Here is a 26,892-nt window from a genome sequence, read left to right on the forward strand (position 1 = left end):
TGAAAGCCAGTCTATTTGTGTCTAACTTCCATGAAACATTTCTTCTACTTCCATTTTTACATCTGCTCTTATTTACCCCTCACTTTCTTTCTCACCTATTACCCAAAATATATTTAATAAAACTTTAGAGGGTCCTATGTGTCCTGTGCTGTATTTTATTTATGTTTTTGCTAGTCCATCATTCACTTAGGTTCTAGGAAGAATTTAAAGTAGCTCACAGGCATATTAAACATAGCAGTGTACTATGGCCCTAATCCTTTCCTATACATGGTATACTGATTTTTTTTTTAATTGTACCTACACACCAAGTGTAATTGATATAGTCTGTCTGGATACATAATTTATCAATGAATTGTTGTTACACAGCACCCCCATGCTCAACATCCCCAAATACCGTGAACATAATATTCTCCTTCCTCAAATGGCCAGATTATTTTCCTTTCAAAAACGAGATGGAGGCCTGGTGTGGTGCTTCATGCCTGTAATCCCAGCACTTTGGGAGGCCAAGGCAGGTGGATCACGAGGTCAGGGGATCGAGACCATCCTGGCCAATATGGTGAAACCCCTTCTCTACTAAAAATACAAAAATTAGCTGGGCATGGTGGTGCGTGCCTGTAGTCCCAGACACTCAGGAGCCTGAGGCAGGAGAATCGCTTGAACCCAGGGGTAGAGATTGCAGTGAGCCGAGATTGCGCCCCTGCACTCCAATCTGGGCAACAGAGCGAGACTTTGTCTCAAAAAAACAACAACAAAAAAACGAGATTGTGATAACCACAATAAACAATACAATTAGAAACAAGAACAATTAGAAACATGAACAAGCGAAAAGATTTATATATATACACATTATTAGGACTCTAAGGTTCTTTACATATATATTCATATTATTAGGACTCTTAAGGTTTTTTCTAGCTAAGTTTATTTTTGAAAGACATCAATTTCAAATGAAGAAATATTTACACTTACCAGTAGAGTAGGAGTTACAAAAGTAAGGCAAGGATTCTCCATGCCACCATAAGGGAAGGACGGTGGCAGGACCAATAGGTCATACTGTCCCCATACATACGGTCCTCCCAGATCTTCTGCAATTTTAAGCATAGATTCAGTCTGAAAAATCAACACATATGTTTGTATGTCTTAATTATCACCATGTACATTTCTTAAAATTGTATATTGCTTTCTATGAAGGTTACAAGTTAATGACTCTAATTTTAAATGAAAATGATAAAAAGAACGTAGCAACTGCACATCTACATAAAAGACAATCTGATTCTTTCCCGGTATCACTTAAAACCATCACATTTCACACTCAAAATCTTCAATCTACTGTCTATCACGGTGACTACAAAGGAAAACTACATGACCAACCTCAGAAAACTCGTAAGCAGACTTTTCCACCTGCTCTTTCTCAGACCACACCAAAGTTCTTGGGCCAATTTGCCTGCAAGATTAAAAAGCTTAATAAAAAAGAAATTCACAGCAAATGATTCGTCTGGTTCTAAAAAGTATTTAATGTCTTGTAGACAAACCTTTACAGTGAGAGTGCATTTACCATGTGCTTATGGGAAAGGGATGAGGTTACATGGCCTGAGCTGCAAACCTGCTGTTGTATATGCAGCAACAGATATGCAGCTCTCTAAGGAGGTACAGGCTGGGCCAAAGGAAAAAAAACAGGACACAAAGTGTCCCCAATTAGTTTATTGCCTCTTGTAAGACCTCTTGAGGGTCTCATTTCATCTCTCAATTTCATAACTATAGAAACCCAGTCACAACTCATAAGAAACTATTCTATTCTATTTTTTTTTTCCTTTTTGAGATAGAGTCTTGCTCTGTCACCCACGCTGGAGTGCAGTGGCGTGATCTCAGCTCACTGCAAGCTCCGCCCCCCGGGTTCATGCCATTCTCCTGCCTCAGCCTCCCGAGTAGCTGGAACTACAGGCATGCGCCACCACGTCCAGCTAATTTTTTCTTTTTTTTTGTATTTTTAGTAGAGATGGGGTTTCACCGTGTTAGCCACGATGGTCTCAATCCTCTGACCTCGTGATCCGCCCACCTCAGCCTCTCAAAGTGCTGGGATTACAGGTGTGCGCCACCACACCCAGCCTTTTTTTTTTTTTTTTTTTGGATACAGGGTCTCATTCTGTTGCCCAGGCTGAGTGCAGAGGGGCCATCACAGCTCACTGCAGCCTCCGCCTCCTGGGCTCAAGCAGTCCTCCCACCTTAGCCTCCTGAGTTGCTGGGACTACAGGCATATACTACCATGCCCGACTAATTTTTGATTTTTTTGTAGAGACATGCTCTCACTTATGTTGCCCAGGCGGGTCTCGAACTCCTGGGCTCAAGTGATCCTCCCACCTTGGCCTCCCAAAGTGATGGGATTACAGGCGTGAGCCACAGAGCCCAATAATCTTGTTCTACAAGATTATTCTAGAACAGGAATGGGTATAAACTTTGTTATGCACTTAAAGGTTGAATACTCTTATATAAGAAGAAACAGGCCGGGCGCGGTGGCTCAAGCCTGTAATCCCAGCACTTTGGGAGGCCGAGACGGGTGGATCACAAGGTCAGGAGATCGAGACCATCCTGGCTAACACGGTGAAACCCCGTCTCCACTAAAAAATACAAAAACCTAGCCGGGCGAAGTGGCGGGCGCCTGTAGTCCCAGCTACTCGGGAGGCTGAGGCGGGAGAATGGCGTGAACCTGGGAGGCGGAGCTTGCAGTGAGCTGAGATCCGGCCACTGCACTCCAGCCTGGGCGACAGAGCAAGACTCCGTCTCAAAAAAAAAAAAAAAAAAAAAAAGAAGAAGAAACAAATAGAAAATGAAGGAAATACTATCAGATGCTATAACACGGATAAGTCTTAAGGTCATTATACCTTGAATGAAATAAGCCAGACACAAAGAGATAAAATCATACTGTATGATTCTACTTATGTGAGGTATCTAAAGTAGTCAAATTCGTAGGAACAGAAAACAGAATGGGCATTACCAAGGACTGGGGGGTTAGGGAAAAGAGGAGCTATTGTTTAATGGGTGCAGAGTTTCACTTTTGCAAAATGAAAAATTTCTGAAGATCTGTTTCACAACAATGTGAATATACTTAACACTACTGAACTGAACATTTAAAAACCGCTAAGTGTGCTTAAAACTGAGAGTGAACAAAAAATTAAGAAGAAGGAAGGGTACTCTACTGGTAAAATATTAATAAAATATATTACATTTATGTAATATTTGTAGGCTTCCAAGTGCTTTAATATATTTTATCTCATTTGTTTCACATAACCACCCTATGAGGTAGAAAGTCAGACATTATAAATTCAAGGATAAGGAAACAGAGATTAAGAGAGTGACCTGTTCAAGCTTACATGAGAATTCAGATCTCTAAAGGTAAGAGCACGCTCATTTTACAATACTTGAAAAATCTAAGGGGTAACTGGTCAAGATTTTTAAATGTAAAATTAATTTGTTGCCTACATTTTATATTTAGATTTGAATTTTTCTAGAGCTTTCAGCTCGGTATCTTGAGAAATACGCAAATGATCGACCAATTAACCTTGAGAGAGGTTCAAGATGCCTCAGTTTTGATCTTTCCACAAACCTGAAAATTTTTCCAAAAGCTCACCTGCTTTCTAAAGCTCCAACAACTAAAGCAATCAGGTAGCAGGGTATCGGAACCTAAAGAGGGCAAACAGACACACACACCACGTGCTTGCATTAGTGTTCACAAATGTTACACAGTAAGACAATTCATATTTAAGTAAATTCCCTTTCAAATCCCCTAATATTAGTAGTGATAACTTTGCTTTTATACTTCTGAAATAGTTCTCATCTTTAACATATAGCTTGAAATTGTGATACAAAACATTGTTCAAAACATCTATTTGCCTTTTATTCTGCTAGGAACAAAAAGCTTCTCACACGTGAAAAACAAGATCACACATGCTATTAAAAGGTGCATTTTAAGCATTTCTCAAAAAGTAACCTACAGGAAGTGCTTTCCCCATGTGTTTGCCTTTTTCCTCCTGACTTTTAAAAGGTTTTGGTTTTCTTTTTTTATTCCTTTATGTTTCAAAGCACTATTGGCATGTTGTAGAGACACATAGAGTAACCCGGCAGTAAGTAGATGCCAAAGTTATGGGAGCTTGGAACCACAGAAGCTGCAGTGGAAGTCAAATTATCCATTGTGAGGTCAATTAAGAAAACACACACACACACACTCTCACGCATGCATACACATTGAAGGTCAAAGATACATGTCTAATGACCAGGACGGTAATTGAGTGGTTTTTTGGTCTTGACTCCTCCCTTTGTAACACTCTCAACAGCCACTTGCCCCCACTGTAGTACCAGGGCAGGTGAATGCGTAAGAACACAAAAGAACAGGAAGCCAGCCCCTGACTGGAGTGAGGGAAAATGAAAACAGGCACACTCCCTACTCTGTCTCTACAGCAAACCCTCTCTTCAATACAACAATCTGTAAGTAGAACAAAACCCTTTAAAAGCACAAAAGAAAAAGAAATGAAGACAAAAACCAAAAGCTGTTCTCAAAATTCTGAAATATTTCAAAAGTAAGTTTGCCCTCTGGATGTGTACAAGCTAACTGTAGTTTACCGCCAATGAAAACAAAAATCTAGACCCTAGGATCTTACTTTTTGGATGAATTTGTATATTTTCCTGCTTGGGTCTTCTGGGTCAGGTACTTCTCCATCACGAATAGCACTCATAAGTGCTACCAGCTCTTTAGGGACAGACACCTAATCAAGGAGAAAAATCATTTCTAGTCATAAATAAAAGCTTCTGTGTGTCTTAAACTATATATGTAAAAATAACCTTTTCCTCCCCTTCTTGACTATCTAATAAACAGACTATTAACACAAAAGGTATATACATATACAAAAAGTATATATATACACACACACAGGGACACAATGTGTATATATGTGTATATATATGCACGCATATATATAAACACAAAAAGTATATATATACACACACATTCACACATATACATATCAGTTTTGTAAATAAAATTAGCAATATAGGAAACTGGTTTCTTTAAAAGTGAATGTGAAATTTCTATCCATTCACCCATGCACATTAAGAGCAGAGTTTTGGTAGAAACTGGATTAAAATCCCAGCTCTGCCACCTAATAACTAACTGCACAAACTTGGGCAAATAAATATACCCCCGAGCCTCAGTTTCCCCATCAAGTAAGTGTAAAACTTCAAAGGCTTGTTGCAAGGAATAAATAATATAAGTAAAGAACCCAGCACCATCCCTGGCAATGGCAGCCACCATCCCTGCTCCCCCTACACTTACAAAACAGATTCAAAAGGATGTTATATACTCACTATAGGACAGAATGGTTTTGAACAATTTTGTTTTGAAAACACACACTTGGAGTTACAAATGGAGGAACCTTTTTAAAGTAGTAACTGAAAAACTAAAATTTATTGCTAAAAACTGTCAAATAATTTTCTCTGGAAATCCATATGGAAAAGACCCCATGGGGCAAACCATATGGTCATTAAACTGTGTATCCTAACTCCATGAGTCTGAAAGTTTGATTTCTGACAAATGCCAGAATAAAGGACTCTCCCAAGTATTAATGATCAAGCAAGAATACATTCCAGCAGGGGCCAGACTTTCATGTTCTTCTTGCATGGCTCAGGACTCAAAGCTATGACTGAGGCAGGCACAGAATTAGAAACTCCTGAACCAGGGCTAAAACAATTATAGATTCTAAAGCATGAAAGTGTTCAGGAAATAATTTGGTTCAGCCACCTCCCTTCATTCAGGTGGTGATACATTATATACATGTGCCAACTGAGGTTGTGAGGTCATAAAACTTGTTCAAGGGTCACATCATTATTTATTTATATTTTTAGAAATGGGGTCTCGCTATGTTGCCCAGGTTGGCCTTGAACTTCTGAGTTCAAGTGATCTTCCCACCTCAGCCTCCCAAGTAGCTGGGACTTCACACAGTTATTAAGTGGTGGAGAAGAGCCAGAGCCCTGGGATTCTTTGCTTCCAAGTATAATATATCATTGCACTATCCTAGGTGTAATTTGGTTGTGGAATTATTTGGGAAGCAAGAAGGCCCCATAAATATGGGTTGGTCCTCATTCTATTTGCTTGGTCTAAGTAGGTCTAGCATCTGGGATAGTGATTATTTAGTAATTACAGTCCACCTTTTCCAAAAAGGATTAGCAGTACCCACCAAGGGAATAAGTTGGAATTGCATACAGACAAGTCTGGAATATATGCCCACTAGGCTTATATGGCTACAGAATGCATTTATAGAAACTTGAATCCTGCAAATGTCAACTTTTAAAAGTTAAGTAAAAATTGTTCCTAAGTTCTTATTTTTAAATCCAGGATTCTGAATTCCTTTTTTTTTTCTTTTGTTTTTTGGGGCTTTTCTTTTGAGATGGAATCTCACTCTGTCTCCCAGGCTGGAGTGCAGTGGTGCAATCTCAGCTCACTGCAAGCTCTGCCTCCTGGGTTCACGCCATTCTCCTGCCTCAGCTTCCTGAGTAGCTGGGTCTACAGGCACCCGCCACCACGCCCGGCTAATGTTTTGTAATTTTTTTAGTACAGACGGGGTTTCCCCATGTTAGCCGGGATGGTCTCCATCTCCTGACCTCGTGATCCGCCCATCTCGGCCTCCCAAAGTGGTGGGATTACAGGCATGAGCCACCGCGCCTGGCCCTGAATTCCTTTTTAAAAGTCAGATTGGTTTCCATTTCCTTTTTTTCACAGTTAAAATGTTTAAAACTGCCTTTAAAGTAGAGATTCAGAATGAGTGCCACAGCCTCTTCTTTTACATATTTCAGGTAGAATTTCATTAAGAAAAATAATTCTAGCTCTAGGAATTCAATTATCATCTCTGCTTATCATTTACACCATATTTACTGATATGCATCATTTAATTCAGTTAATAATTTGTAATATTTACCTCTGCAGTATAGGTTAATTTCACAGAAGGAGTGTCCTGACAAGGAAGGACTGCTCTGCAGTGGATGGCCTGAAAAAGGGAGAAACAGGAAGAAATAGCTATTTATCTTTCTGATACGGCATTAAGAAATCATTAAAAATTGCAGCATTGTTCTTAGACATATTTTTTTAAAAATAAAAACAGGTCTCATTTCTTGGGAATTTTTTTTTTTTTTTTTTTTTGAGACGGAGTTTCACTTTTGTTGCCCAGGCTGGAGTTCAATGGCGCAATCTTGGCTCACTGTAACCTCTGCCTCCCAGGTTCAAGCGATTCTCCTGCCTTAGCCTCCTGAGTAGTTGGGATTACAGGCATGTACCACCATGCCCAGCTAATTTTGTATTTTGAGTAGAGATGGGGTTTCTCCGTGTTGGTCAGGCTGGTCTTGAACTCCCAACCTCAGGTGATCTGCCTACCTCGGCCTCCCAAAGTGCAGGGATTACAGGCATGAGCCACCGCGCCTGGCCTCTTGGGATCTTTTAAAGTCCAAAAATAGATTCTTGGACTTTTGAAAATCAGATTTTCCACTTTAATCTATGGTTAATCCTCACATTTCAGTTGAAGCATGGAGAAACTGTTAAGCAGTGTTTCCTACTCTATCTTCTGGGCGACAACAGTGCCCAGTGAGAAGCTTTTAGAAACCTGAGAAAAAAGGGCTCTGTAGCAAAACAGAGCTGAGAAGTGTGGCATACTGCACCGCTGTCTTGCAGAGCTACAAGAACATTAGCCTCCTGAAGGCTCTGAACAGACCTACAGTAAAGAAACCTGTTTGATTTCTTACACTTATTTTAACACAAAACCCATTTCTCTCTGGTTTAACAGCTAATGGGATGCCAGTGTTCTAATGAACACAGCCTGAGAAATGTTGCTGTAGTCTTGACACTTCAATCTTGCAGTAAGTACAAACAAAGAAGCAAAGAAAGGAGAAAGAACAGTCTCTCTCAATACCATCTAGACATCTTCATTCATATCATATGCAAAGTGTTTCTCTACTGCCACACCAATCGTTATTAACATTGGTTCCATCCAGTATGACCAGAGGCCGGGTGCCGTGGCTCACTCCTGCAATCCCAGCACTTTGGGAGGCTCAGATGATTGCTTGAGCTCTAGAGTTTGAGACCAGCCTGGGCAACATAGTGAGACCCTACCTCTACACAAAAAAAATTAGCTGGGCATGGTGGTGCACACCTGTAGTCCCAGCTACTCAGGAGGCTGAGGTAAAAGGATCGCTTGAGCCCAGGAGTTCTGGGCTGCAGTGACCCGAATTCACACCATTGCACTACAGCCCGGGCAACACAGCAAGACCCTGTCTCAAAAGTAAAAAAAAAAAAAAAAAAAAAGAGCACCTACAATCTTATAACCAGTCTGTGTACAAATAAGTCTGTCTACTGCTGGTGAGCAATGGAATGGAAACCCAGCCTCATTGAGATAGTCTACTAACTCAAAGGAATTCTGATATTAACACCCTTCTCTGAAGCTATTACAAATCCTAAACATACTTCATTCTACCACAAGCTTTCTTAAAACCCCCAAACTCCAGGTCTTTTCATTTTAGTTCCAGAAAGTTCTCCAAAGATATAGGCTCCCAAATGACCTCTAGATGGATTAAATAGGACTAGCAAAGCCACCTGGTTCTCTCTCCCAAAATAGAGTTCCAAGACCATGCCTCGAGAGTTCCTTGATGGTTTCTAGTTAGGTGACATGGCAATACCAAAGGGGTTTTTAAATGCATTTCACTGGATAAGGCCAAACCCAGGCAAATATGCATACAGAACAACCATAAAACAAAATCATGTCCACATGTTTTCTATCAGCTGCAATAATTTATTAATTTAGCTGAAATCTGTTTCCCGTATTCCCAACATTGCTGCCAGTAAGAAATGGAATAATATATTCAAAATTAACATTTTCGTGACTCACAAATCTTGCATTTCTTGCCAACTTTGGTTAATAGACATTCTATTAAGCAATACTGCCTGAAAATCAGATATTCATGAGATAGAGATTGTGCAATTTGTACACTCTTACGTATAACATTTCATCTCTTCTAGATTATTAAACTGAGGGTTTCTTAGATTAAAAAGATGTTTCAAGTGGCCATAGAAAGTAAATAGGTCTGATTCATATGCTAATTCCTTTTTTAAAAGGACTTGTATTGAAATTTGAACCTAACACACAGGAATATTGGGAGGGATGAAACATGTAAAGAATCTAGCACAATGCCTGGAAATAGAGCAAATGCTTAATGAAGTCAGTTCTCTTAATTGTACATTATTTGATTACTATGAAAAGTAGGTATTTTTTCTTTCAGAAGACAGTTTGAAAAGCATTATCCTTGTGACAGGTTATCTCTAATCGTATGGCTCTTTACCTTTAGTTTTAAAATGGAAAACAGAGGTACAGTTAATATATTGATATGATATATATGTTTGTAAATGTAAGAAAAATATGGAAAAGTTACATTCCAAACTCAGTGGTGGTTACCTCTGGGCAATGGTGTCTGGAAAAGGTTTGGAAATTAAATCTTTCACTTCCCATTTCTTTACTATTAGCATTTTTCATAACCAGTACATATTATTTATTAATTTTTCCTTTCATTTTATGACTATTTACTGAGTACCTACTCTCTGCCAAGTTCTAAGTCAGGCCTAGAAAGTCCAATCTAGGTGGACATATTTCCAAACTGAAAGAAGCTTCTTATTTAAAGTAATGCATGAGTGTATTAATAGTGAAAGATAAAATGAAAATAAATAATTTATCTTATATGTTTTTATAGATCAATTAATATATTATATTAGGTAAAACCCACATAATCCATAAAACCACTGTTCATTTTGCTTCATTCAACCGTATGTGCTGGGAGTTTTCTGCATCAGAAATCATTCTGGAATCCTTTTTACCTGGCACTGACTAAAGAGATATGGGTGTTCCTTCCCAGAAGTCTGTTCAGGAGTGAGCCACTGGAGAGCAGAAGATTTTGGAGAGGTCTCAAAAGAAATTTCTATAACGATTTCTTGATTTCTGTATGAAACAAATAAATATATTAGTAGAGTATGATTCTACCTAGTGAAAATTTAAACTCGTAATACACACACTGAGTAATATAAATAACATAGTATGCATTCTCATCACTGATTGACAGTAAGCTCTAGGAATGCCGTATCCTCAGTGGGTAAGTCTCCTCTCAGTTTTCCTACCTAATTGCCAGCCTGTGGGTCCTTTTACCTCTCCCAGGCTAACTGCTAGCGAAGGCGTAATGGCAACTAACAGTGGTTGAGTACCCCATTGTGTGTCACGTACTTTGCATCTGTGATACCATTTAATCTTTTATTAGAGTGGAAAAGTGAAAGAAATCATTTTGGAGCTTCAACTACCACAGCAGCAGGTGCCACAGCATGACACAGAGCAGTGCTGGTCTGCAAACTGTTACTGGCCCAGGACAAGACAAGACCAGAAGTTGGGAGTCAGCATTGCAAAACTTTTAGAGTCATTTTTATGTCTGTTGAATCTAATAATAAAAAATGTGTGCTTGTATTTCATCTCTTCTTCCTCATATTTCATTTTTATTGCACTTTATAAAAGTATCAGTCTATGACAGACTGAAGAGGATAAAAATTGGTCCTTTACCCCAGAGAGTTTGAGAAGCACTGATAATAAGGGAACAGCAGAGCTTTAAGACCAGCGTGTTCGAATCCCGACTCTATCACTTACTGGTACCGTAAATTTGGAGAAATTACTTGACCTCCTTATGCCACAGTTTCCTTGTAGAATGGGGTGAATACCATCTACCTCACAAGTTAGACTTAAGCGTTTCCCTTCTCTTAAAGGGAAAGAGAAAGCATGAAAACACTGGCCACTGAACAACTGGGGTAGATCACCCTTGTTCTAGGCCAATAATTTCCACCATTTTTCCCCTCCCCAGTATATCAAGAGGTGACATATACTCCCAATATGACAATTCTGGTTGCCACTTTCTTGAATAAGTTATTTATCTAAGGTTCCCTTTCCTCATCTTTAAGTGTAGATTATACCAGCAGGGTTACTGTAAGGATTAGATACAAGAATGCATTTAAAGCACTTATCCCAAGATTGCTGCACTGTAACAGTTCTATCTTTGGCATTATCATTGTCCCGGTAATAAATGCAGCTGGCCTCTGGGGCAAGGGCAAGGAATGTGTAGCTTGTAAAAGCTGCCCAGGTTATCTTGAAATGCCTTCTTAGGATGGCATGCCCCCACCATACTCTAGATATTAGTAAAAAGATGAATCGTGTAAAAACTAACAGTTCCCCAAGTCCTTGTTGTATTATATACAAACAACATTTTTAGTATCTTAAGTATATATAATTTTAACTGCTGTATCAACTTTAATCTGAACAGAAGATGAGGAGAAGTAGTGTACCAATCGTTACATATTTACAAACTAAAATTTAAAAAGAAAAGATATTTTAATTAGTTAAAAATATTTTTCCCCATTATTTAGCTGTAAAAGAGAAAGATCATAACATTCATACTTGCTCAAAGCCATAGGAAGAGAGATTTCCATTGGCGATCCCTTGTAACTTTGTCTTTCTCCAAGAGCATATTTGACTTCTTGTCCATTGATCACTACTTTTTCTATTATAAGGTCCTTTGTATCCAAAACCTAAAATTAATATTTTTAAATAGTAAGAAAATAGTTTCATTTACCAGAAAAAACTTGTATTAGATATAGGTTACAACAACTAGTTGCTTGTGGAGAGTAAAATACAGAGTGAAATTAGAAGAAGTAAAGAGTTAAAAGCTAGTCTAGGTCTCATTTTTTGAGACTCTAAGCATCCTGAAAATTTTTGGGTTCTAAGATTTGCATACATATTGTTAAGTAACCCTAGGACAGTGACACAAATTTTGGGCTTTAAGTAAAAGTCAAATCTAAATCAAAATATGTTTGCTTCTGACTCCTAAAATTTTCTCTATTATGAAAAACTTTACCTATAACTTAAGTTTCTTTCACTCTGGCTCCTCAATACATTACACAATATATTTCCTCCTAGAACTCGTGTAGGCCAACTCCCATGTACTTTCAAACTTCATGTTCGTTAAGCAAATCAGCAGACTGTATATCACTATGGTTGTATATCTAGAAAAAGCCCAACCTGTTATGGCAACTCGGACCAAATGATTCTGCAGAGGATTGGGAGGCCATATCTACTTGCCAGGGCCAATTAAGGACAACTGCTTTGGGCATGAAGGAGTGGCAACAAGTGTCAGAGTATTTTCTATCCACAAAATCCTGAGCCCTAGAAATCATACTCTTTAATTATCTCTCAACTAATCTCTTGTCCTAGAATCTTGAACCTTCCTATATCACAAGACTGTTTCCTAACAACATAAACAAAATTCTGCTTGATGGATCTACCCACTAACTATTCTAGTTTTCCTCCTTCCTTCCTTAAACTCCAAGGGAGTTTATGACTGCTATGACTGCTACTTCTACCTCCTCATCCATCATCCTCTCTTTCCCCTTCTTCCATCGGGCTTCCAGCTCCTTTGCTATTGAAAGGGCAGCCCCTACCCTGATCAACAAAGTCTTTTCTGTCCAATAACCTTGACCTCTATCTACTTACAGCCCTTACAGACATGTCATCTGGTTAAAACCCCTTCCTTTTCTTCTTTGCCTTGTCTAATGTTTTCCTTTCCCCTCCTTTATTCCAACTCAAAAATATGGATATGTCCCAGTGTTCCAGCCCTGGTCCTTTGATTTTCTTGCCATATCCTTCACTCCCTAGCTCTTACTCATGCTCACATCTTCAACTAGTATCTCTGTGAAGATGCTTGCCATTCTAGTTCCACAGTTGTATTCCCTCCCCAGGACCTCAGTCTAATTGTCTGTTCAACATTTCCATGGGACATAGCACCACACATTGAATAGGCTTCTAAAAATTCCAAAAATGACTTTTATACTCCCTGAATCAGGTTTCTCCCCAGATTTCTTGATTCTGTTCAAAGAACTCTTCCAGTTCCCTAAGGTTTGATCCCATTTCCCAATCCCACACAGCCACTTAAAAGTTGTTCTTTCACAATGTCTTCATACCTTTCCTTTCTTTCCACTACCAACACAGGTCGGGCCCTGGACTGGTAGAACTGCTTTCTATCAGATCTCCCTACCTCTGGCATTATTTTTTTTCCTTTTCTGAAATCTGGCTTGGCTACACGTAAGGCTAAGAACCAGCCATTTCCCAGCTGCCCCGCTTTTATATTAGTTAACCATGTGTGATAAGCTCAGAAATCATCACAAGGACAATCACTAAACTTTATTCCCACCTCTCTGGAGTCAACAATTTTTGTTTAGGAAGAAATTTCCATCTTGGTTTGTTTTCCTTTTTTTCTTTTACTTTTTTTTAAGAGCAGCCAAATTTGTTATGAGAGTACCATCTTTTTCCCTCCTAATGGCCAATTATTTCAGGCTACTTTCTTTTGGGGGTACGTCATCTGTTATCCTTACTCTGAATTAGTAGAAGATATGGTTTATATCTTATTTAAAATAATACGGTTACTCCTTCATATTCTAGTACCTCTCTAGTCTCTTCACAGTCTAGTACCTAGTTCTGAATAGCTATTCAGAATAGCTAACTTGTTTTAAAAACTTGATTTGAGTATCTTGTGTTTATAACAACACATGCTCATATAGATGAATTAACTGGGTCATTTCCCAGTGGAACATATCCTGTTTTCTATATTGCCTATATTTTCCAAATCTGTTTAGAATCATGAACAGTTTCATGGTGGCAACTATTTTTTGTGAAACCTTTTGATATCCCCTGTGTTTGTTACAGCAGTTGGCCCTACCCTTTCCTATAATATTTACTGTACTGCATTATAATGGTTTCTTTTTCCATTAGACTAAGGGTTCTAAAACAGAGAATGTTACTTAAGTCTGTATTCCCAGGGTTTAGCACTCTGCCCCAAAAACACTAGGTGTCAATTAATGCATGAAGCAGGTCCTAGACCAAGAGCAAACAAAAACTGCAATGTTTAAGCTGTATATCTCAAGTCCTAAGCCTCAACTATCATTTGCAAACTACTTTTTAAAATTCCCCTTCTTTCAGTGATGTTATTTTTAAAAAATAACAAAAACTGTAATAAGAAAGAAAAAGAAAACTGGATCGTTGACAAGTTGGATTTAGTACTTTTTAAGAAACGTGGTAAGCATCAACAGCTTTACTAATGATAGGATATAATTTATTATGTTTCACAGTATCCTCTTTGAACAGTACCTCTATCCCCTCAAAAAACAGTTGTACTTCTCAGTAGCTGGTCAGTTGCCATGGAATAGATATCTGATTCCTTTTTTGCACAGGCCGGTAGGAAGCTCCATGTCAACCTTGTGGCCCACTTCTTTTAAAGTACAGAGGGCTTTATGCCATGGATTTTGTTTCTCCTATCCTTATTCTCTCTTCCTCCGAATTATTTAATTATTTTTAACCTTTTTTTTTTTTTTTTTTTAGACAGAGTCTCGCTTAGTCGCCTAGGCTGGAGTGCAGTGGCGCGATCTCGGCTCACTGCAAGCTCCGCCTCCCGGGTTCACGCCATTCTCCTGCCTCAGGCTCCTGAGTAGCTGGGACTACAGGCGCCCGCCGCCTCGCCCGGCTAATTTTTTGCATTTTTAGTAGAGACGGGGTTTCACCGTGTTAGCCAGGATGGTCTCGATCTCCTGACCTCGTGATCCACCCGCCTCGGCCTCCCAAAGTGCTGGGACTACAGGCGTGAGCCACCGCGCCCGGCCAATTATTTTTAATCTTATACTATATATGTTGCTTCAAGCAGTCTCAATCCTTTCTAGAACAAAGGAGAGTTTTTTTTAAAAAAAGCTTTATGCCTCATTATGATGTCTGTATTTACATTTTCTACCTGCTATGTGCAAGGATATGATGGAAAAGAAAAAAAAGCATAGGTTTATGTGTGAAACACAAAACTAAAACTAAAAACCCACCTTGATTTGATTCCCAGTTGAGCCATTTACTTAGTGAAGACAAGATGGTTTGCAGTCATAAATACCTGTTGTTAACTGCTGGCTTCTGCCTTGGCCATGGCACTAAAACCTCGAGCCACTAACCAAAAGAATACCTAAACATTTCTGAAAGTTTCAGTGAAAAGAAAAAAAATGTTTGAAAGTTATCATAAATTTGGAGGATCAAACTTCAGTGTAAGTAAAACAAAACTTGAAAAGGCCGGGCGCGGTGGCTCAAGCCTGTAATCCCAGCACTTTGGGAGGCCGAGACGGGCGGATCACGAGGTCAGGAGATCGAGACCATCCTGGCTGACACGGTGAAACCCCGTCTCTACTAAAAAATACAAAAAAAAAAAAAACTAGCCGGGCGAAGTGGCGGGCGCCTGTGGTCCCAGCTACTCGGGAGGCTGAGGCAGGAGAATGGCGTGAACCCGGGAGGCGGAGCTTGCAGTGAGCCGAGATCCGGCCACCGCACTCCAGCCTGGGCGACAGAGCCAGACTCAGTCTCAAAAAAAAAAGAAAAGAATTTTAGAAAGCTGAGAATTTGTCCAATTAAAGCTCCTTCAGCATTCCTCAACATCACAGACTCCAAGAATGGAGACGAAGAGAAGACATGATGCCTCTCCTGACTCAGCACTGGCACTGGGTCTTCCCAACTCACCTCTGAAATTCAGCTGGCACTATTACCAATGTAGCCCATGTTAGGCTTAGGCACTGTTTTCTAATCTGTTTTCTAATTGAAGTCATCCATTAATCAACCTTTTGAATGTCCTCTACATGCCAGACATAGACTATACTAGTTGAGATACAAAGAGTTATGAAACACAGTCTCTACATTCAAGTGTCCACAATCTAGTCGAGGAAAGAAACAAGTTAACTTTAAATAAATATTAATTAACTAATGAATAAGGTTAAGCTCCTGGTCTAAGGCTTTTGTCATAAATAAGCAATTATAAACAGATGTCACTTTGTACTACAAATTGCCTTCCTTGCATAACATCTAACATTATTATAATTCCAGGCTGTAATTTGCTAAACAGACATGCCAACCAGAAATCACAATTTTAAAATCTAACTTTTCTCTAGATTTGGGGAATGTGAAAACAATGAGCAGATTTTTAGATTCAGACATTCTTCTCAAAATTTAAACATCCTGACTCTTGCTTACTTATAGAATAGAGGTAAAGTTTTTATTTTACAAAAGTGATGAGAACACATGGACACACGGGGGGAACACACACGGGGGCCTACTGGAGGGTGGAGGGTAGGAGAAGGGAGAGGATCAGGAAAATAACTAATGGGTACTAGGCTTAATACCTGGGTGACAAAATAATCTGTACAACAAACCCCCATGACACAAGTTTACCTATGTAACAAACCTGCACATGTACACCTGAACTTCAAATAATTTTTTTTAAGTTTTTATTTTACAAAACAGAGGTAAGTGTGAGGTCATATTAAGCAGCAAAAAGCTATAAAATTTTTCATTTTTTTCAGCATAGTTTATAATTTAATTTTTTAAAATAAAGGTGAAGAGCAAGAATTTTCCAGTCGACTGAGAGCTCTGAGTGGGTTTGGGGCTTAGTCAAGGTTTTATTATATCTTAAACTAACTGGAATATTTCTTCTGAAATACATGTTGCAGCTAAAGATTCAAGGAAGAATTTGCTGTCCATATATTAGAAAAACCTCTTTAAATTTCTTCCACTAGCAACCTCGGTTTTGCTTTGGAATCATTCAAATCTGAACACAAGTTTCCTGAATTGCTTAACTTTTAAATCTCTAGTACTTTCGAGTGTAGGACATATAAACACATGTTCAAATATGGCAGTCCCATAGTGCGGTTTTTCTTCTTTTTATTGTTATACTTTAAGTTCTGGGGTACACATGCAGAACGTGCAGGTTTGTTACATAAGTATACACATGCCATGGTGGTTTGCTGTGTCCATCAACCTGTCATCTACATTAGGTATTTTTCTTAAAGCTATCCCTCCCCTAGGCCCCTGCCCCCCACAAGCCCTGGTGTGTGATGTTCCCCTCCCTGAGTCTGTGTGTTCTCATTGTTCAACTCCCGCTTATGAGTGAGAACATGCGGTGTTTAGTTTTGAAACTGCAATGAAATAGGACTTCAGCCCTGCCCAGGCAAAGTTGCTACTACAATTAAAGATAGCATGGTACTTCAAGAAGACCAAAGTGCGATCTACAAGGAAATAGATGCCTCCTTGCTTATCTTTCTTTCTTATAGTACTTCTGGTGATTACGTATCAGTACATAGAGGAATCGACCTATTTTTCAAATCAATCAGTTTAGCAAAATGTTGAAGGCCAAAGAGTAAGAAAGTTAAGTACTTATTAGTTCATATTAATGAAATCAAAATGCAGATCTTTCCTACACAAGTAGGAAAAAGAGGCCTGAAACCCACCAATTCTTATCTGCCCGGTCTGATCTGATTGCTTACTGATGTGCTTTAGTAGATTTCACCATGCTATACTGTGTAAAATACACGTGTAGCATCCCGGCCTGGTGAAGAAGCCGAATTTGGCTGTCTTTTCCTGACCCTCTTATTTCTAAAATGCTCTTCTGTGAAATTCTTCCGGTGAAAGGTACAAACCAAATACTATCGGGCAATTTGAGCAAGAACATTAAATATAGGTTATATGATACAGATAAAATCACTGAATAATATTCCATGAATCTACAACCTTTCTTCATTCCAATGGTTACAGAGTTTGTAGAAGTATGTGTTTTCTAAGTGAAATAACTACTTGGCTCCTTGGAACCAACTATTAATAAAGCGTATTGAATCATCCTTAGAAAACTTGAATGTCCCACCCGTCCTTAAATTACTAGAAGATAAGAAAGTTGATAAGATTAAAAAGTAGAAAGGACCCTGAAGAGAGCTGCGCCTAGAGTTAGCAAGACGGGACTGTTAGTTTCAAAGTAGCGGGGAGAGAAGAGGCCTGCCTGGCCGGGGCTGGGAATCCTAAGGGGCTTGAGAACGACTAGCAGGGAGATCCAGGGAACTGGGAGAGAGACGGATGGGTGGTGCCCTGCAGACCTGTGGATCGAAATAAGGGTTCCTGGGAGGCAACTGTGGGATCAGGGATCGACAGGACATGGGATCTGAGACTTGGGTGAGATTGTTGACTGAGGAAGGTGCGCTGGGGGCTGGGAAAAGTCTGGGGCCCGAGGAAGGGGGTTCTGGGCCGCAGGCCGAGGCAATGGGGAGGCCATGGGGTAATTAAGAGCCGGGAACTAAAATTATGGGGGCTATTGCAAAGATGATACCTAGGGCTGGGTGAGTTGAGAGGTGTGGACGAGGCGCGGGATGTGCCCAGGGACCTCGGAGAGAGGATCGGGCCGAGGGGCGGAGGAGACAGACGTGTAAGTGCGGGGTGAGGGAAGGGATGCAGAGGCTAAGTGGGGTTGAGAGGGGGTGCTGTGGCAGATCTGGGGGGGCCGAACAGAAGTGCACAACGTGAGTTGGATGGGGGCTACAGAAGAGCAGACGGGGACGTGGGGCTAGGCAGGGGCCGCGGCGGGCTGAGCCGCAGATCCGCAAGGACTAGGGGCGTGGGGCGGGGAGCCCGGGAGAGGCGGGCACTGGGCAGGCGCCCCACTGTACCAGGCTGCGCAGATTGTCCTCCTGAGACTGGACCGTGAGAGCGGCAGTCCCGGTCAGCGTCCGGCGAGTAAAGTCGACGCTGCAGCGCAGGTGCAGGTGCTTGGTCCGGCAGACGGAAGCCGGAGAGGCCAACGAACAGGTATCCACTACCTCGGGCATGGCTCTGGGGAATCACACCACACTACAACCTACACCCTAACGCTCAGCTACCAGACTCGCCGATAGAGAACCTGAGGAGGAGGGACAGAGGTAAAGAAGCAGGGGAGGGATTTGCGGTGCACGCCGGGAAAGGAAGTTTCTTAACGTCAGCCGAGCGTTGGGGGATGAGTGAAGGAACTACAAGTTCCATGGTGCCGCGCGGAAGCGGGCGCTTGGCTACCTGGGAGCGTGTGTGTTAGGGGTGTTGAGGGGGATCGAGAGTGCTGCTGGAGCTGGGGAAGAAGAGCAGGGGAGTCCGGACAGTTAGAAGAAGGGTGGCCTGAGGGAAATGATGAGAAGTGGAGGGGGAGATAAAACAGAACACTACCATTTTGGCTCCGTTCAACTTCCGTGGAAGTTGTGGTGGCAAACATAAGAAAATCAGGTCATGGGTGCGTGCATGCAGCGACGGCCGGGCGGAGCAAAACCGTAGAAAAGGCCTATCAGAAGACAGTCTTTTGTGCAGTTCCTCGTTAGTATAGTGGTGAGTATCCCCGCCTGTCACGCGGGAGACCGGGGTTCGATTCCCCGACGGGGAGGCACGAGAGGTTCTTTTGTTTTGGCAATTCAAGGTTTAAGCGGTTGTTTTGTCAGTTTGAATGTTTATTATGTACATCCCCAGACCCTGCAGCTCTCAAACGGAGAAAGCCAACATTCCCATCTTAGAAACTAATGAATTTCTATAAAAGTTATACACTGGCCGCAATGGGAGTGCAGAGCTGGGACGTCTAGCTCAGCTCTGGGGCCCTTGTGGCAGGTGAAGGAGGATTGAAGGATGCCTTGCCTTTAGGGTGGGGCCTCAAAATTAAAACTGGAAAAATTGGAAGAGGCTAGGTTTCGAAGGACCTTAAACAGGTGGCCTTTTAATCTTGGATGCATTAGTGGGGGACCCATTGAAGAGTTTTCAGCAGGGGACTGATAACGCATGGTTAGACTCATGTTGTAAAATGTGGTATCAAAACCATTAGCAGGAGATTTAGGAAACTGTTAAAATGGCTCAATCAGAAGATGCTGGGAGCCTGACATAGGTAAGTAGTAAGTTAGGATAGAGAGGAAGGAATGAATGGTAGGAATACTTAGGTAAGTGGATTCACAGATTGAGAAGAGACTAAGGGGGCCCAGTCTTTCGGCTTCAGTGGCTGGCTAGTCATTAACCAGAGGTAGTAGTCTATAGGAAGAGGACAGTATGTTAGGCTGTACTTCCATTGCTATAAATACCTGAGACTGGGCAATTTATAAGAAAAGAGGTTTAATTGGCTTACAGTTATGCAGGCTGTACAAGAAGCATAGCTCCGGTATTTTTCTGGGTAGGTCTCAGGAAGCTTACAATCATGGCAGAAGGTAAAGAAGGAGCAGGCCTCTACATGGCCAGAGCAGGAGCAAGAGATTGGGGGTCCAGTGCCACGCTCTTAAACAATCAGATCCTACAAGACACTGTGGCGAGGACAGCACCAGGCCATGAGGGATCTGCCCCTGTGACCCAAACACCTCCCACCAGGCCCCACCTCCAACACTGGAGATTATAATTCAACATGAGATTTGGTAGGGACATATATTCAAACTAAATCAGACAGATTTAAGGGGAAGACGCTAAATTCAACGTTGGACAGATGAAATTTGAGAATCTATGAGAGTCGAAGCGGAGATGTCCATGAGTCACTTGGATATTTAAGTCCATAGCTCTGGGGAAGTGTCAGGTAGACATGACCACGTCACAAAACGTGGTGGATCAAATTATGACAGTGGGTAAGCTCAACCCAAGAAGAGTGTGTAAAGATAAGGGTAATGAAAACCGGTTGGAAGGTGAGAGAACACCAGAATTTTTTTTTTTAAAGGGCTAGAGGAAGAGAAACTTATGAAATAAACCAGGAAGAGCCAGCCATCAATACCAGATGCGGTCCAGGGGACCACCGAAGTGAGAAGTGAAAATTCTCTAGATTTGGCAGTGGGGTGAGAGTGGGGAAGGTGGTGGTTTTGTTGACTGTTGTGATTTGGTTGAAGATGGAAGCCAGAGAGTAGTGGATTGAGCAATGAAGAGAAGAGGGAGGTGGAGCATAAACCACTGTCAAGTTGCTTGGCCAATGTGAGAAGGGAAGATAAAGGGGCAGCTAGAGAGGAATGCAGCATTGAAAAAGCTTTTTTTTTTTTTTGAGACAGTCTCACCCTGTCGCCCAGGCTGAAGTGCAGTGGCGCGATCTCGGCTCACTGCAAGCTCCACCTCCCAAGTTCACACCATTCTCCTGCCTCAGCCTCTCGAGTAGCTAGGACTACAGGTGCCTGCCACCATGCCTGGCTAATTTTTTTGTATTTTTAGTACAGACGGAGTTTCACTGTGTTAGCCGGGATGGTCTCGATCTCCTCACCTGTGATCTGCCCACCTGGGCCTCCCAAAGTGCTGGGATTACAGACGTGAGCCACCGTGCCCGGCCAAGAAAGTATTTTTTAAATTTTTGCTTTTTAGGGCAAGAGAAATTTTAACATGTTTAGATATAGAGGTGAAAGAGCTTCTGGAGAAGAGGAAAGTTTCTGCAGAAGAATCGACTCAGAGGCAAAAAGGTAGAGAAGAAGACGAAAGTAAAAATTTCAGAGGTGTGAGGGATAGTGGATGGATTAAGGATGCTGGTATGGCTCAATTCTCTATCAAAACTGATGAAATTTGGCTCCAGCAACAACAACAACAACAACAACAAAATAAACGGCAGTATTTCTGGATATCCTTGTATTGGCCTCTGCAAGCTAAAGCAAAACAAAATAAAACAAAAAAAATCCCAAACTGTGAATTCTAATACCTTACACCTGCATAGGTCCTAATTCACAGGATGTAAGAATTTGTGATCAACATTTGCATTTTGGGTTTTTTGGGCAAGATTTTGTCCTGTTGCCCAGGCTGGATACAGTGGCGTGATCACGGCTAACTGCACATTCAACCTCCTGGACTCAAGCAATTCTCGTGCCTCAGCCTCCCAAGTAGCTGGGACTACAGGCACCTGCCACCACGCCTGGCTAGTTTTATATTTTTTGTAGAGACGGGGTTTTGCCACGTTGCCCAGGCTGGTCTCAAATTTCTGGGCTCAAGGAATCCACCTGCCTTGGCCTCCCAAAGTGCTGGGATTACAGGTGTAAGCCACCACGCAGAGCCACAAACATTTTTTGAGGTCACCAAATCTAGGGTGACAAATACAGTAGATGCCATAGAATTCATTTATTCAAATAATACACAATCAAATCATCTTCTTTATCTAGTATGGAGAAAGGGTAGTTTGTTTTAATAAGAACATCATTATCATCTTCTATTATTGATTACCAGGAACCCACAGAGTTTATGCCACTTGTGTTTAAATGAAAATATCCACAGACAACCACAAATAAATTCCTCCATTAATATATTCATCAAATAATAAATACATAGTAGGAATTGTTTTGTGAGATGCCACTCACCCCAAATATAGAATGTACAAAATTCGCAGTTTACAAGCAATTGGAGTATTATTGATCTCCAATGGGAAATTGAGAATGCTTCAAAAAAGGAAGCTTTACACTGCATCTATAAAAGAAGGGTAAGGCTGGGCACAGTGACCCACACCTGTAATCCCAGCACTTTGGGAAGCTGAGGCAAGCAGATCGCTTGAGCCCAGGAGTTCAAGTTCAGCCTGGGCAATGTGGTGAATCCCTGTCTCTACAAATAATAGTAATAACAATAATAAAAGAAGAGTAATATCAGGGTCTAGTTACCAAAGGAGACTTAAAGATGAAAAGATGATCTATATAAAATATTATGAAAAGAAATAATACCTATATTTATAGAGCCATATGAACAGGAAGAATTCCAGCCCTGTTGTTCACCTGGAAATGTTACTTAATCCCTCAATCCCCTCAGGATAATTGAGGAACCTGTGGCCCATGGAGTTGTTGAAAAGATGAAATGAGATAAAGTATGGGAACTGCTTGGCATTGTGATTGGCACAGATTGGGCATTTGTTACATGTTAGCTAATATAATTATTGCAGTTGGCTTTTATTTTGTCTATTTTAACCACTTTAATGTTACTTTTCCTTGGTGTGTTAGCAAGAGCTTTTAAGACAGCCTGGGAAATGAGAAGCAACCATGGTTTGTACAGCAAAACAAGTCACACCAAATTAGGCCTCTAAAAAGGAATGGCAACATTAGCAAAGATCATATGTTTTGAAATGCATTTACGGGGAATTTCAATTGTTGCACAAATGCTTCCCTTAAAAGGGCAAAAAGACTTTACATTGTTTTCTCCCCTTCCTTTACATATACCTTTCCTTTCTTGAAATAGTCAGTGTAATTTGCAGATATTTATTAAATGCATTCTACTACATTGTGCTACCTAGAAAATAATTGGGGAAGGCTCTGTCTTACCTCTTGGATAATTTATACTCTAGTACCCAGCTATACTAATGACCTAAGACAACATGGTGTTAAGAGGAGACTAAGGCCCAAGGAAAACTGTACATGAAATTCTAGAGGGCCAAGTTCTATCCCTTTGGGGAAGGTCAAGAATAACGTCATGATTGACATAGCATTTGAGATGGGATTTGAAGGATGAGCAGAATATTAATAGGAAAAATGGTAGGATTGAGTATGGGGAGTGGGAGGTGGGCAGATTTTCAGATGGACTTAGCAGGAATCAAGGCATGGGGCCAGAAGTAGAGATGTGTTTGGAAAAGAACAATTCTGAAGGTACAAAATCCTACAGGTTAATGCAGTGCCCTCACACACTTCTCAGTAATCTGCCTTTCTTCTTTCCTCTCCAGGTTATACATCTGGCATGACAAAGATCATTAGTTGTCCTCTAATACCTATATATCTTTTCATCCTTAGTAGTAAAACCTTCCATGTTTAGCTGGACACATGGCCACACGGAAGTAGATATTTCCCTTCTTTGCAGTTAGACCATGTCATTAAGTTCTGCCCAATGGGATGTAAGTGGAATTGTCAATTACAACTCCTGAGAAGTGTCCTTAACAGTAACTTTATTTTTCTTTTTAGCCTTTTCTCTATTCTTTTCCTGGAAGGTAGATAAGATACATTGATGGCTAGAGCTCTAACTACCATGTTGTATCATGAGGTTGGAGCTGTGTGCTGAGAGTGGTGGAGGAGCAAAGTAGAAGGAGCCATGAGCTGGAAATAGCCAGGTCTCTGGGGATCATGGAACCCCCATGTGAACTGCTCTGAATTTCTTATCTTTGAGAAAGAAAGAAATATCTACCTTGTTTAAGACAGTGTTATCTTGGGTTTTCTGTCCTCTACAGGGAACTCAATCTTTCCCAAGACTCCTGGTCTCAGTTGGGTGAGTTTATCAGTTTTGCCCCAGATACTTGCCCTTATCTGTTGGTTTTCCACCACATTATCGTGGACAGATCTTTCTTCCTTCTTGCTTGTGTTATCTGCTAGAGCATTCTTTCTAACATAATCATCTCACTCCCCTGCTGAAAATCCTTCAAGGTCTTACTAACATTGCCGGTTGATATTGTCTACCTTTTTTGATTTAAGGCCCATTTTCAAATACTAGAATTTTTGGCGTAAAATCCAAGGGATTAAAAGATGAATGTGGGCTTTTGTTTTTTCAAGAAAGCTTTGGCAAACTTTTTTAAATAACCAGTTATTCACAGTATATTATAATACTATTATATTTGTATGCTTTTATGATTTTTTAAATCTGAAATTATATTAAAATGAAAGATGAGTCTCATTTCTTGTGTAAGTTCACTTTTTTGTTGTTATTTTGGCATTTGATGTTTGTAAGAGTTGAGAATCCTAATTTTCTGAAAAATGACATGGAAGACTGCAGCACTACTTCTGGACTCCACACTTGGGTGCTCTTCGAGACCATGTTGCCATTTAAACAGAATGGCTTTCTCCCTTTGCTCTGCCTGCTTATGTGGTCTAGCTAGCTCCTGATTAAACTCTGCCTCTTGCCTCTTTTTTGCAGAATTGTGTATCCTCTGCATGCATCAAAATATCACACTATACCCCATAAATACGTACACTTTTTATGTCAATTAAAAAAAAAAACAAAAAAAGAAATGTGTATCCCCCTTTACACTAAGTTAAATCATTCAGTTTATTATCTCCAAAGTAGTATAAACCCCCAGTTTTATATCAAACATTTCTTTTTGTTTTTCTTTTTTTTTTCCTTTGTTTTTTTTTTTTTTTTTTTTTTTTTTTTTTTGACCAGGTCTTGCTCTGTCACCCAGGCTGAAGTGCAGTGGCATGATCTCAGATCATCGCCACCTCTGTCTCCTGGGCGTGCAAGTGATCCTCCACCTGAGCCTCCTGAGTAGCTGGGACCACAGGCACAAGCCACCACACCCAGCTAATTTTTGCATGTATATATATATATGTATATATATATACACACACACAATTTTTTTTTTTTTTTTTTTTTTTGTAGAGACAGGGTTTTGCCATGTTGCCCAGGCTGGTCTCGAGCTCCTGAGCTCAAGAAGTGTGCCCATCTCAGCCTGGTGTGGCAGGCCAGGTCTCACTAATGCAGGCCTCCATAACAACTGTTTCAGTGCTGACCAAGTGGTTAAGTTCGACATTAAAAGCCGGTGCCCCATACAAAGGCTGGGATGTAACAAAAGCCCACCAAGAGTTGTGCCCAGGCCTTTCCTGAACCTTAAAGCATGGTTAAACAAGTTCATTGGGAGTCTGAAGGAACTCCCCAAACCTCCCTGATTTAGCAGGAGACAAGATCAGGGTAATCACCCCAGCATCTGCACCCATTTAGATTAAGTAAATTTACTGACGCTCCACAGAAAGGTCTTCAAGACTCAGACCTTAGTCACAGACGAAAAGAAGTTCATCATTTATGTCTTTTGATGAATGCACACTTCCATGTAGACGTATAGCTTAGAAGGTATATAAGCTCTGGAAAACTTTGTAATTTTGAGTTGGTCTGGTGATAATCTCCAGGCCTTCTCCTTAGGAAAAAAATAAAAGTCACTATTCCTATAACCGGTTACAGGACTGTACCTTCACGTCAGCCTACCTCACAACTCCACGTCTTTCCTTATGTGTTATTTCTCCAGAAATATGTTGCTCCTCTTTGCTTTCTCCACATTCTGCCTGGAAAATTCCCTGACTGGCAACCTGCAGTAGTTGGCAAAGTGAGAACATGTTGGGTAGACCCAGGAGGTGAATTGAAGGGGAAGGCATGTGAGGACTTGAAAGAACCTCACATGCCTTGGGAAGGAGCTTGGAACTTACCTTTAAGGCTGCAGGAAGTCGACAACTCTTAACCAGAATATGCATGGTCGGTACTTGTCTTTTAGAAAGATTGCTCTGTGGCAGCATGGGAGACAGATTAGAGGAGGTGTACACAGGAGGAGAGAAAATAAACTCCCAAGCCCATGCATCCTCTTGCCCTCTTCTCTTGTTGCTTTAAAAGGCAAACATGTAGGTCTTTTCCATTGAGAAAGTTTTATTGGTAATTATTATAGGAAAACAGACTGGAGAGAGAACAAAAGTAGGAGCTGGGAGAGCAATTCTCAGGTGAGAGATGATGGTGGCTTGGACACAGGAGTCAGCAGTAGCATTAGTAAGAAATGATCAAATTCAGCATAAATTTTGAAGGCAGACCTACTATGATTTCTTGGCAGTTTAGATATGGAGTATGAGGGAAAGCGCAGAGTCAAGGATAATGCCAAGACTTTTGACCTGATAAACCAGGAAAATGTAGTAGGATTAGCTGAGAAGGAGAGATCGTGGGAGAAGCAGACTGGAGTGGGGGAGGGTAAATTCAGGAGTCCAGTCATTTTTTTTTCCCTAATTTTATTTACTTATTTATTTAGAGACAGCGGTCTTGCTATGTTACCCAAGCTGGTCATGAGGTCCTGGCCTCAAACCATCCTCCTGCCTCAGCCTCCCAAAGTGGTGGGATTACAGGTGTGAGCCACTATGCCCAACTGTCAATCTCTCACATATTCAGTCTGAAGTGTCTGTGACTCGAGGGGAGTTGCCGAGTAGGCAGTTGGACATATGAGTCCAGAAGAAAAGCTGGAACTGGGTTGGAGATACACATTTGGGAGTTCAGCATGTGGATGGCACAGGGAGAAAAA

General features: G+C 40.8%; 1 protein-coding gene and 1 non-coding gene across 3 annotated transcripts in view; one reads left to right on the forward strand and one right to left on the reverse strand.

Annotated features, from left to right (window-relative positions):
* LTA4H (leukotriene A4 hydrolase) overlaps positions 1-26,230 on the reverse strand; it is a 43,612-nt gene extending 17,382 nt beyond the window's left edge. Inside the window, exons 1-8 of one of the 2 annotated variants that reach the window (XM_025400821.1) lie at positions 26,042-26,230; positions 11,508-11,638; positions 9,896-10,016; positions 6,960-7,028; positions 4,650-4,754; positions 3,623-3,675; positions 1,369-1,441; positions 967-1,107 (exon numbers count right to left, since the gene is read on the reverse strand). In XM_025400821.1, the coding sequence (XP_025256606.1) occupies positions 967-1,107; positions 1,369-1,441; positions 3,623-3,675; positions 4,650-4,754; positions 6,960-7,028; positions 9,896-10,016; positions 11,508-11,638; positions 26,042-26,128 (780 nt within the window). In that variant the 5' untranslated portion in view covers positions 26,129-26,230. Of the gene's footprint in view, positions 1-966; positions 1,108-1,368; positions 1,442-3,622; positions 3,676-4,649; positions 4,755-6,959; positions 7,029-9,895; positions 10,017-11,507; positions 11,639-18,607; positions 18,909-26,041 lie in introns of those variants that run through there. The other variant, XM_025400820.1, reaches the window with a different exon arrangement.
* TRNAD-GUC lies at positions 19,273-19,344 on the forward strand. The gene has a single exon. It is a non-coding gene; the product is annotated as a tRNA-Asp (tRNA).
* Positions 26,231-26,892: the final 662 nt, after the last annotated feature.

This window comes from Theropithecus gelada, chromosome 11, assembly GCF_003255815.1.
Source record: "Theropithecus gelada isolate Dixy chromosome 11, Tgel_1.0, whole genome shotgun sequence".
NCBI classification, from domain to species: Eukaryota; Metazoa; Chordata; class Mammalia; order Primates; family Cercopithecidae; genus Theropithecus; species Theropithecus gelada.